Source organism: Lissotriton vulgaris, chromosome 1_1 (genome assembly GCF_964263255.1).
Source record: "Lissotriton vulgaris chromosome 1_1, aLisVul1.2, whole genome shotgun sequence".
Classification (NCBI taxonomy): domain Eukaryota; kingdom Metazoa; phylum Chordata; class Amphibia; order Caudata; family Salamandridae; genus Lissotriton; species Lissotriton vulgaris.
Genome location: NC_141685.1, coordinates 1,845,545,619 through 1,845,558,161, shown reverse-complemented (window position 1 = coordinate 1,845,558,161; position 12,543 = coordinate 1,845,545,619). Strand labels below are relative to the sequence as shown.

At 49.1% G+C, this 12,543-nt stretch overlaps 1 protein-coding gene across 1 annotated transcript in view; it reads left to right on the top strand.

Moving 5' to 3' along the window:
- The window catches only part of LOC147751304 (uncharacterized), a 538,297-nt gene extending 526,592 nt beyond the window's left edge, over nt 1-11,705 (top strand). Inside the window, exon 14 of the mRNA XM_086938187.1 lies at nt 10,799-11,705. Within this exon, the coding sequence (XP_086794313.1) occupies nt 10,799-10,939 (141 nt within the window). The 3' untranslated portion in view covers nt 10,940-11,705. The remainder of the gene's footprint in view (nt 1-10,798) is intronic.
- The last annotated feature ends 838 nt before the right edge of the window (nt 11,706-12,543 follow it).

Genomic DNA, 12,543 nt, shown 5'->3' with positions numbered 1-12,543 from the left:
CATTTCTTAGGGCAACCCCGACTCTTATAGATAACTTTTTCAGCCCATTGGCACCAGTCCAGATCTCGCTCCCACTCCTCCACCGTGGGGACAAGATCACTTCCCCATAACCTTGCGATATTTCTCTTGGCCACCATACTCGCTAGAACCAACCACACTTTGTCCCATTTCGGCCAGGTGATGTCACTAGTGACCCCCAAGACATGCCATCTGGCCTCCAGCGGCACGTCCGCTCCCACCACTTCTGACATGATGCCTGCTAGTCTGGACCAGTATGCCCTAATTCTAGCGCAATCCCACAATATGTGGAAGAAGGTCCCTTCTTCACCACACCCCCGCAAGCAAAAGCGTGAGTCCACATAGCCTATTATGTGTTGCGTCGTTCGTGGGGTGTATGACCTATGCAGGATGCGTAGTTGGACGAGTCTGAACCTGGCACTTATCGCCAATTCTTGGGGACACTGCAGGGCCTCCCCCAATCATCATCCTCCAGATCTGACTCCCACTTTTCCCGCAGGGGGCCCAATGTGTCTGAAATGTTATTGATAAGCTTCTTGTAGGTGAGGGAGATAGCCTTATCAATCATAGGGTCTAGTAGTAATCTATCTTACAGTGGAGCATACTCAGGTAGCTCCACCCCACTACACCTCACTACACCCATCATCCTCACATATGGGAATAGTATCCATCCTTATACTAAAAAACATCTCTGAGCTCCTTCCTTAATTACGAAGTAGTAGCTCCCAGTGGCGACTAGGTTTTCCCCACTGGTAAGGAGGACCCATATGATGAAGCATGTCACCTTCGGGTGAGTGAGGGTTCTAATCCTTAAGGGATGTCTCCCCCTTAATGATAAATTACACTTAAGTTGGTTTGAGAGAGTTAGGGCCGCATTTGTTGTTAAGATATTAAACACATGAGCGAGACTGTAGGTGTTCTTTGGTATACACAGCTCCACCCCTTGTGTCAAATGACGGTGCAGGGCGTGTTTGAGCTGTTGGTAATGTAGGAACTCCCCATCCTCTATCTGGAACTCAGCCTGCAAGTCAGCAAAACCCACCATTTCCCCCCGTTTCCAAACATCACCCAGCACATCAATACCAATCAGGCTCCACTGACGCAAACCTTGTAATTTCGTCACTGCCAGAAGGAATGTCCCGGCCCACATAGGAGTCTGTTCCGTAAGTTTTGCCTCCCATCCTAGCAGTCTTGTTGCCCATTTCCACACCGCAATCACTGCTGCCGTTTGGGGAGGAAGAAGTCGACCACACCAACCCTTATCATAGAGGGCCGCTAAATAGGTATCACTACCAAAGGCTAGCCTATCAACTCTGTAGGAATAGGTATCACTACCAAAGGCTAGCCTATCAACTCTGTAGGATGGTTCTACCAATGGTGTAAACACCCACCCATTGAAATTAATCAATTGTGTCGCCCAATAATATAGGCGGACATCCGGCACAGCTAATCCTCCCTCATATGGCCCTCTCTGCAGTTTCTTAAGAGCTATTCTTGGACACCCACCCCTCCAAAGTAGGGAACGCTGCACCGATTCAATTGTCCTAAAGATCTGCTCTGGGATAAGGAAGGTCGTATTCTGTAGGGCATAGAGCAGGCGTGGGAGCGCCATCATTTTAAATAAAACAACACGCCCCATCAAGGAGACCAGAAGGGACCTCCAGTGCTCCACATCTCCAGCGAGACGATCCACTTGTGCCGATACATTCAGGCGCAGAAACTCCGAGTCAGACTGTGTAATCCAGATTCCCAAGTATTTAAATACCCCTTTCCAAGCCAAGCCATTGCATTCCAACGACAGCTGCCCCGCTAGGACATGTCCCAAGGACTTGCCCCAGTTTGTGCGGTACCCGGAGTAGGCACCAAACTCGCGTAGGATGTCCACAATCTCTGAATGGAAGCAGCCGGCCTCTGAACATATAGGAGAATGTCATCGGCATACAACGAGATGCGCTCCTCCCATCCCCCACCCAAGTCTATACCCCATACCATGGGGTCTGTCCGGACCCAGTGCGCCAGCGGCTCCAGTGCTAACGCGAACAGGGTGGGGGAAAGGGGGCAACCCTGACGCGTGCCCGACTTAGGTGATTGGTCCGGGTGGATCAATGACTGGATAACTTCCCCAAGTCTTGTGGCCAAAATCTTACCAAGCACCTTTGTCTCGAAATTAAGTAAGGATATTGGTCTGTAGGATGTTGCTCTCCAGCCTCTCGGGATTCAAGTACCTCGTAGCAGTCCACCTTTCATTTAGTGGCGGTGCGCACTCCTCGACCGTGGCCGGCCGTGAAAATATTCACAAAGTTTGCCATGCAGCTTGGAAGCGCACAAGATGAACAACACGGGACACCATAGCGTTTGACAGTGTCCTTTATTCCCTTTTGAAACTCGGCAGTTCTCCTTCACACAGTTTGTTTGAGGTGCTACGCGTTTCGAGGCTCCTGCCTCTTGTTCACGGACCACAGTGCATTCAGGCAGTAACGTTTCTGTGAATCCCGCGTTCGATGTAAAATTTCTGCCCCCAGGTGGGCTGGCTCCTGTGCCAGGCTGCAGGCATGCTGGGAGTTGTAGGAATAGATTTTCACTTCCTCTTCACAGTTGACGGCTGTCTGTAGACTGTTATTTTATCTATTGATTGCGCTCTCCAGTGAGCGATGGTGAAAGGGAAAGCCGTTTTTTTTATTTCAAGCGGGTGTTGCTCTCCTGCCTCTCGGGATTCAAGTACCTCGTAGCAGTCCACCTTTCATTTAGTGGTGGTGCGCACTCCACGTCCGTGGCCGGCCGTACAAATATTCACAAAGTTTGCCATGCAGCTTGGAAGCGCACACGATGAACAACACGGGACACCATAGCGTTTGACAGTGTCCTTTATTCCCTTTTGAAACTCGGCAGTTCTCCTTCACACAGTTTGTTTGAGGTCCTACGCGTTTCGAGGCTCCTGCCTCTTGTTCACGGACCACAGTGCATTCAGGCAGTAACGTTTCTGTGAATCCCGCGTTCGATGTAAAATACCTGCCCCCAGGTGGGCTGGCTCCTGTGCCAGACTGCAGGCATGCTGGGAGTTGTAGGAATAGATTTTCACTTCCTCTTCACAGTTGACGGCTGTCTGTAGACTTATTTTATATATTGATTGCGCCCTCCAGTGAGCGATGGTGAAAGGGAAAGCGGGTTTTTTATTTAGGAAATCAATAACTGTTCCTAGACCGGGTACACAATATGCATTTATGCAGGAATTTTTGTTTAGTGCGAAAGTAAGCACTTTATAATTGCACTAATGCCTTGCATGTGAACAAGGGCTGCATAGCCCGAAACGCGTCATGTTTGGTTGGTAGCGGAAAAAACTGGAAAATAAAATTACTCACCAGAATGCTGTGGTCTGTCTCTTGCTTCGCCGGTCCTGTCGGATTGGAGGTGGTTCTTTGGAGTGACTGTTGATATATATATATATATATATATATATATATTTTCCTGCCAAATTAAATCTTTTGTGCACAGCAATCTCCAGAGTGTTGGTGACGTTTATTCTGATGAATGGAATACCTTTTTGGATGTATTGGGTGACCGGGAGCCCTACGCCGACCCACCCGTGAACGTGACTGGTTTTTGACCGGAACTTGGGTGTTATATTTAAAAAAATGTTTTAATCTTTACAGAAACACAGAGTTATAGTCATAATCTAGTGAATAGTCCCGCTCATGTGCGGGGACCCCGGAGCAATCAAAAATAATCTCTTAAACTGTCTTCTTTGCAGTACTGCATAGACACTGAAGACAAAATTAAAGACAAATAATGCAGCCTATACATGCAAGGCTACACTGTCCAGTGCTTCAACTAGAAATGCAAGAATATTCCAAAAATATCCCACTTTAGCCCTGTCTGTCAGGTTTAACCATGGAAAACACTTCCCCCCTTCACCAAATCCTTGGAATGATAGAGAGGAAGGACAGGACAGGACAGACACGCCCCCATAGGCAGCCATTATGTGGCTTAAAAAGGGATACCGTGCCTTTAAGGAAACATTCCAGAAATCTCCTGGTATCCCAGAATGCACAGCAACTCCCTCCACTTAAAGTTCTTTTTAGAGGTGTATCAGCTAGACCTGTAGCATTCATAATTTCATCACTTTCTCCACCGGGGAGGAGGGCGGGCGCTTATGACTATAACAGAGATATCCCTACTACAGAACTGGAGTTACAGGTAAGAAAATACTCCTTCTGTAGTAGGGGATCTCTGTGTATAGTCATAATCTAGTAAATAGAATGGCAAGCCCATCCAATAACAACCCGGCGGTGGAGAAAAAGACAACACCACTATTATGCAAACAGATTTCGCAGCGAAGCCTGTCCGACCTGAGCATCTGCCCTGGCATCAGAGTCCAGACAGTAATGTTTAGCAAAGGTATGGACCGACTTCCAAGTGGCAGCCTTGCAGATCTCTGCAATAGGAACATTACGAAGCTAAGCAGTAGTGGCCGCTTTGCCCCTGGTGGAATGAGCCTTAGGCTTACCCCCTAAGGTCTTATTCACTTTCTGATAACAAAGCTGGATACACAACACAATCCACCTAGAGATAGATTGCTTCGAAGTAGCCAGACCAGTCCTAACCGACCCATAGTTGACAAACAATTGGTCGGACCTACGAATGTCTTTGGTCTTATCCAGATAGAATTTCAACACCCTTCTAACATCCAGGGAATGAAGAGACCTTGCTGCTGGAGTGGAAGGATTCTGGAAAAAAGTTGGTAAAGTTATCGTCTGATTAACATGAAAATCAGAAATCACCTTGGGAAGGAACTTAGGGTGAGTACGCATAACAACCTTAGCAGCATGAAACACAGTATAAGGTTCTTGGCAACATAACGCCTGAATCTCACTCACCCTGCGGGCCGATGTAATGGCCACGAGGAACGCCGCCTTCCAAGACAGATGCTGCAGCGAAGCCTTGTGAATAGGCTTGAAAGGTTCCTTCATCAGCCTAGTCAGCATCACATTCAGTTCCCATGCCGGCGAAGGAAGTTGAACAGGAGGGAACACCTTCTTCAATCCTTCCAAAAAATCCTTAATCACAGGGATCTGGAAGAAGGACGTCTGCGAAGGGCATTTTCTGTAAGCAGTCAATGCAGCCAGATGAACCTTAATGGAATGGAAATTAAGACCAGACTGAGCTAGATGCAGAAGGTATGGAAGGATAACATCCTCCTTGCAGGTCGTCGGATCATAGTTCTTAGACATGCACCAGATGCAGAATCTCTTCCATTTGTAAGCATAAGCGGTCCTAGTAGACGGCCTCTTAGCCTCCTTCAATATGTCCATGCAATCCTCAGGGAGATTTAAGTGGCCATATTGCACTATCTCAGGAGCCATGCCGCCAAACTCAACGACGAGAGGTTGGGGTGCACCATCTGCCCCCAGAACTTCGTGAGAAGGTCCAGCCAACACGGCAGCCACCGATGAGGCAGGATCGAGTGATGAAGCAGGTCCGTAAACCACCACTGCCGGGGCCATTCCGGAGAAATGAGGATCATCCGCGCCCGGGACTGGGCCAGTTTGATGAGCACCGCCGGAATCAGGGGAATGGGTGGAAAAGCGGACAGAAAGCTGTTCGACCAGTTGATCCTTAACGCGTTCCCCAGAGTCCCCGGTTGGTAATACCTCGAGGCGAAGTTGCGGCATTTGCTGTTTTCGGCGGTGGCGAACAGATCCACGTCTGGAGTGCCCCACACAGCGAAGATGTCTTCGAGCACCTCGTCGTTTATGACCCACTCGTGGTTTTCTTGCAGCCACCTGCTGAGTGCGTCCGCCTGAACATTCTGTACACCGGGCAGATGAGTCGCCGTTATCGTCAGTCCTCTGGCTAGCAGCCAGTGCCAGATCGCCTGCGCCTCCTGTGACAGTGTGCGCGATCTTGAGCCCCCATGCTTGTTGAGGTAATACATTGTGGTCGTATTGTCTGTCTGTACAAGCAAGGAGCTGGTCTGGAAGGACGGAAGGCTTTCAGTGCCTAGTGAACAGCTCTGAGTTCCAAGAAATTGATGTGATACCTGGACTCCGCCGGAGACAACTGTCCTTCGATCTGCAGATGGTCTGAACGCGCTCCCCAGCCCAGGAGAGAGGCATCCGTCACGATAGTCCGAGTCGGGATATCCTTGTGGAAAGGAACCCCTCTGAGTAGATTCTCTGCCGAGCACCACCATCTCAGGGACTGTTGGGCGTGAAGAGACAGCTGAATCGGAACATCCCAAAACCCTTTCCTCTGGTCCCACTGGTCCTCCAAACATTCCTGTAGCGGCCTCATGTGTAGGCGCCCGTGTGGTGTGAGGAAGATACAAGAGGCCATCGATCCCAGTAGAGAATACATGTCCTCACTGTTGTAGATCGAGCAGCTATGAGAGCCTGAGCCTTCCGAAGGATGGATAAGCGTCTCTCCTCCGAAGGAGACACGCTTGCCGACAACGTATTGATGGAGGCTCCCAAGTACTGCAGGCACTGCACAGGATTCGGGACAGACTTGGACAGATTTATGTGCAACCCCAGACCATTCAGCAGGACGGCTGTCCTGTTGAAGTGCAACTGCGCTTCCTGGAAGGTGGAGGCTTTGATCAACCAATCGTCCATGTACGGGTAGACAAACACCTTGTTCTTTCTCAGGTGCGCTGCTACCACAGCCATGCATTTTGAAAAAGTCCTGGGTGCAGACTTCAATCCAAACGGTAGTACGGTGTACTGATAGTGATTGGTGCTGACTAGGAAGCGCAGGAACTTCCGATGTTTCCGTGCAATGTGGAGAAGTGTGGCTCAGGGGTTAGAGGCGGCAGACCCGGAAGCTGAGATCGGCCCTGGACCAGGGTTCAATTCCCCGCCTCGACGGGGGTTGGGCTCAATAATTCCACGGACTCGATAATTCTCGCTCCGGTGCCTACTCGACTCACGGGTTCACACTCTGCGACTCTGGGCAATATCTTGCTTAATCTCCACAACGGCCCCTCGTGGCGGGATGCCTGGCTTTCACCTTGTGGATACCCTGCCGGGGCTATCTCACAGGGGAATACCAGGACGGGCTCCCTAAGCAAGCGCATAGATGCCTGCGATGTGGGCGATTTGCGCTATATAAATACATGTACATTTACATTTACATTTACATGGAAGTACGCATCCCGCAGATCTATCGCGCACAGCCAGTCTCCCCTCTGCAGCTGAAGATAGATCTGGTGCAAAGACAGCATGCAAACTTTTCCCTGCAAATCCACTTGTTTGCTTGTCCCAAATCCAGAATGGGCCTGAACTCGTTCTTGTCCTTCTTCTGTAAAAGGAAGAAGCGTGAGTAAAGACCCTTTCCCCTTTGAGACAGAGGGATGTCTTCTATCGCCCTTTTTCTTAACAGGGTATCGGCCTCCGCCTGGAGCTCGCGCAGTTGGAACTGCGATCCGACCGCTGGAATTGCTGGAGGCGGGCTGGTGAAACGAAGACTGTATCCATTGCAAACAATATTCAGCACCCACTGTCCTGAGTAATGTTTCTCCACTCTGCCAGGTAATGTTGAATGCTTTCCCCCACCGGAGCGGGTAATGGATGAAGGGGAAGTAACAGCTCAGGGCCTAGACCCAGCAGGGCCTTTGGTCACGGATGAAGCCTGCTGACCACCACGGCCCACGCTCTGCTTTTGGAACGGGCGCCGCTGGAACTGCTGCTGTTGCTGCTGTTGTTGTCCAGCCTGGCGACCTTGCCCTCTACCTTGCGCCCCGTACCGTCTCTGGAACGAGCGGAAGGTCTTCTTCTGTTCCTTCGGCTTTTCCAATCCGACAACCGTCAAGGTCTCCGCCTCCGCCTTCATACGGGTCATCTCCTCATCTGCGTGTTTTCCAAACAGGGTCTCACCAGAGAATAGGAGATTGGCCACCCTCTGCTGCACCTCGGGCTTCAAGGACGTCAGACGCAGCCAGGCGTGGCGCCTCAGGTTGACCCCATGGCATTATCCGTGCGCTGCCAGGAGGGAGGAATCCGCAGCCGAACTGATCACCTGGTTGGAGACCATCAGTCCTTCATTAAGGATTTCTTGGAAATCTTCCCTATCCTCCATTGGAAGACGTTCCACGAACCGTGTTAGGGACTCCCAGAGGGACCGATCATAACAGCCCAGAAAAGGCTGAGGCACTCGCGGCCTTCATAGACGTGGCTGCCGTCCCACAGACCTTCCTGCCTGCTGAATCCGTCCAGCCACTCTCCTTGTCAGGAGGCACTGTCGATGACGGGGTGGTTGTGTGCTGCTTCCTCGCCACCGTCACAATCACCGAATCCGGCACAGGGTCCAAGCGAAGAAACGCAGGGTCCGTGTCAGGGGCCCGATACTTCTTCTGCAGCCTGGAAGGCGCTGCTTTAGTAACCGCAGGGGTGAGGAAGAGCTCCATGGCGGGTTCCACCAGCCCTGACACCAACGGCAACAATGGGAGAGACAATTGCTTCATGTGAAGGGTCTCAAAAATAACGAAAGTCAAGGGCATAGGCGTAGTGAGCATGATGCACAGCTTAGCCGCTCCTCGCAGCAACACCTCCTGGAAGGAGACAATGTCGTCTATCGGGGACACCCTCGTCCGAGGGAAGTCCGACAGGGTCGGCGAGTAGTCCCTGGCACTGGACGAGTCCGTGTGGCGGGATCTAGATCTGTCTCTCCTATGGCATCGTCGGGACCTCGTAGATGAGCGATGGCGACTCCTGGACCTATTTCTCCTCCTTGAGAGAGACCTCGATCTCCGCGGCCTTGGACGGTCTGCGGGCCGGAAAGGAGGGCGCTGTGGAGGCCGAGCCGGGAGCCTAGGCTATGGAAGCCCCGTAGGCGGCGTCGGCAAATGAGGTAGCGAGACAGACCTCGGCGGAGCCGGTGGAGGAGGGCGGTGAGGAGGAACCGGAGGCGGTGGAGGCATAGTAGGTTGTGGAGGAGGAGTCTGGGTCCGCTGAGGAGGATCCAGGGGTAAAGGAGGAGGTGTATGCGACCTCGGTTTGGATGGTAAGTAGACTTGAGAGTACTCCTAGTCCGGAGACTGTCCCACTCTCCTTTTCTTCTTCTTCTGACCAGAGGGGGCCGATCTAGAGGCCCTACCCCTCGTGGAAGAGCGACGGCGCCGTTGCGACCGCGTGCTCACTGAAGCTGAGGACTCCGTCCTAGTCCTAGAACGTCTAGTCTTCCTCTTCGACGCTGAGCGTCCTTTCGACGTCGACGAACGTCTCCTTGACGTCGACGAATGTCGTCTCGCCACTGACAAGCGTCTTCTCAGCGTCGATGGCCGTCTCTTCGACGTCAACGAGCGGTGCCTCGACGTCGATCGTCTCCTCGACGACGGCGATCTCCTCGGCGTCGACTACCTCCGTCTCGACGCTGATCTTCATCTTGACGTCGCTGACTTACGTGTCGACGTTGATTGTGACCGGCGGTGTCGCCTCGACGGCGTGCGCCGGTGTCTTGACCCCTCTCGAAGTCGATGATAGCTCGACGACGAACCAGACCTCGACGGAGGTCTCGACGTCAGTCCCCTCGACGTCGAATGTTGACGCCGCTTCGACCCGGAGTCCTTGGGAGACGGAGAACAGACTGTGGTCATTTCTTCCGACGGCGAGGGTATCGACGTCAACAGAGACCGGTGGTGTTTTCTGGCCTTTTCTTTACTGGGGAGCCCCCCATAGGTTGACGCACGGGCAGAGGAAGGAGCCCCTTCATGCCCAGACCCACCTTGTCCTGCTGCCTTCTCAGCTCCAAGCTTTGGAGCCTGGTCTTCTCCCTGTCCTTGAGGGTCCTTTTAGGGAACTGCAGACAGATATCACACTCCTCAGGAACATGAGAAGAAGGCAGGCACAGGATACACACCCTGTGAGGATCCGATTTTGCCTTTTTCCTGGAGCACTCAGGACATTTATCAAATAATGCAGGCATATTTGATAAAAGAGCAGCCAAAACAGCAGAGAAATTCCAGTCAGATGAGACAAGGCAAAAACACGTCGAGTGAACACTTTAAAAGTGCACAATTAGAAAATAAACCCAAAAAGGGGGAGCTCAATGATCCAGGGTCCGGCTAGCAGGAGCCGGAAAAAAGAACTGAAAGTGGAGGGAGTTGCTGTGCATTCTGGGATACCAGGAGAGTTCTGGAAAGTTTTCTTTAAGGCACGGTATCCCTTTTTTTAAGCCACATAATGGCAGCCTATGGGGGCTTGTCTGTCCTGTCCTTCCTCTCTATCATTCCAAGGATTTGGTGAAGGGGGGGAAGTGTTTTTAATGGTTAAACCTGGGAGACAGGTCTAAAGTGGGATATTTTTGGAATATCCTTGCATTTCTAGTTGAAGTACTGGACAGTGTAGCCTTGCTTGTATAGGCTGCATTATTTGTCTTTAATTTACTCTTGTATCTATGCAGTACTGCAAAGAAGACAGTTTAAGAGATTATTTTTGATTGCTCCGGGGTCCCGCACATGAGCGGTACTATTCACTAGATTATGACTATACACAGAGATCCCCTACTACAGAATTATGTGTATGTATATATATATATATATATATATATATATATATATATATATATATATATATATATATATATATATATATCCCTATAACAAAAGGTGCTATATTGCAATTAGGTGTTAGTCAACTATAAATATTGGTAATGTTTGTTTGGTTTACTCAAATAAAAGTATTATTGTATATTCAAAATGTAAGAATAATGTAATGTGTATATGTCTAGGTACACATTAACATATCGTTTATATAAATTATAATCGTTCGTCTGTGCTTCATTACAGGCTTGTGTATTTGTGACTGTTAGCCCGGATGTTAAAAACCTTGGGGAAACACTGAGTTCGCTCCTGTTCGGCTCATCAATCCAGCAAATAGCACTTGGAAAAGCTGCTCCACAGATCACAAGTACCAGGGCTGCGAAGTGAAAGAAACCGCACTTCAAGCAAAAGCAGAGCCTACCAGTGAGGGAATTTCATCGGACCACTTGAATTCTAGACAATTATTAACTTAAGTACGACTGTTATGAATGTAAAAATGACTTTATTTCAAATATTTTCAGATGTGTGTAATAAAGGCAGTCAAGGTCCTTCTTGATACCTTTACGTGTGAAAGAAACTGAAGGACGGCACAGTCCTTTGCTGCACCCCTCATATTTCCTGGCTTTTCTGAAGTAATCACAGTTGCAGACATTTGGAGTTTCGTGCTGCTAGTTTGTTGCATTGCATCTTTGTTTTTCACCATCGCAAACCTTGCCCATTTGCGCTGCACAGGCTTTATGATTGTGAATTGTAACTCACAGAATCATATATTTACGTTGCAATTTATGAAGCAAAGTGTACTTTTTGTGCAGATTATGCCTATGGCACAGCATATTACAATGATTTAACAGTTACAATATGTACTCAAAACAATGTTATTAAACACAATTTTGAGTTCTTACAATTATGTCCAACGCTGATGCAAACGTGTTAAAAGAATATTCTCTTCACTAAGTGCACCTGAGCAAAGACTGTGTTGCAGCAATTACATTTTCAGACTTATCATGTATTGCGCACGAACAGTATCACAAATAAGTCTAAGTGAATTCCAGAATGTTTCGTCTGACCATGGGAAATAAGGGAAATTGAAACTGGCATATGTAAATAACATAAATCTTATCGCACAATTCCAATATTCATATCACGACACCTGGAATCATATAGTTGTAGAACATCCAGCGATTTAAATGCGCCGGTACTTACTCGTATGGAGTACCAGCAATTTTTTATTTTTGTCCCTTCAGTACCGGAACTTCTCCTAGGACAAGGAGAGTACCGGTACTCATGGGGGCCTTGCTCAGACAAAGGTGGTGCTCCTCGCATTTTCTCTTGCCTCAGCAGCACTTTTCACATGACCGGCTCTGATTCTGAAATCCTGAGCCGAGTTCGCACAGGAGAGCCAGAACAGCAGCTCTTGTCACCTGGACACAGCAATCTTGTGTGCTTCTCTGCAACTCTTCCAGCAGCGTGGGGCGGCAGGATGTTTGGTTTACCCTTTGATCCTGCACAGTAGGAGTTGAGAGTCCACCATAAAACTAATGGATGAGGGCCTGCAGCGCATTCTTCAGGGCAGTACAGCTTTTTAGCAAGCCATTGTTTTAAATGACTGAAAGTGTTAGTTCATCAGCAATTTAAATTAGGCATTTTTACTTGAATGTAAATCCCCGCCGTTGCCGCTAACTCTATAATTACCCTCAAACAAAAAAACACTTTAAAAGCAACCTAATTTTTTGGGTTTGGTGCATTTAAACCGATCGTATGTGAAACCATGCATAATCCAAATGCGACAGGCAGCTCCATGGATTGCCCTAGACTTTCAGACAGTTCTAGATTTTAGCTGGTAATGCTTTTGCATACAGGGACTGGTAGTTCCTCTTTTTCATTATAAGTAAGGGTTTCTAAAAATTCAAGCATGCAAAGCTTTGATGCGAAAATTCTGGGACGGTTTTGAACATACCCTTATTAGTAAATGTTTTATGAATGATTAATAG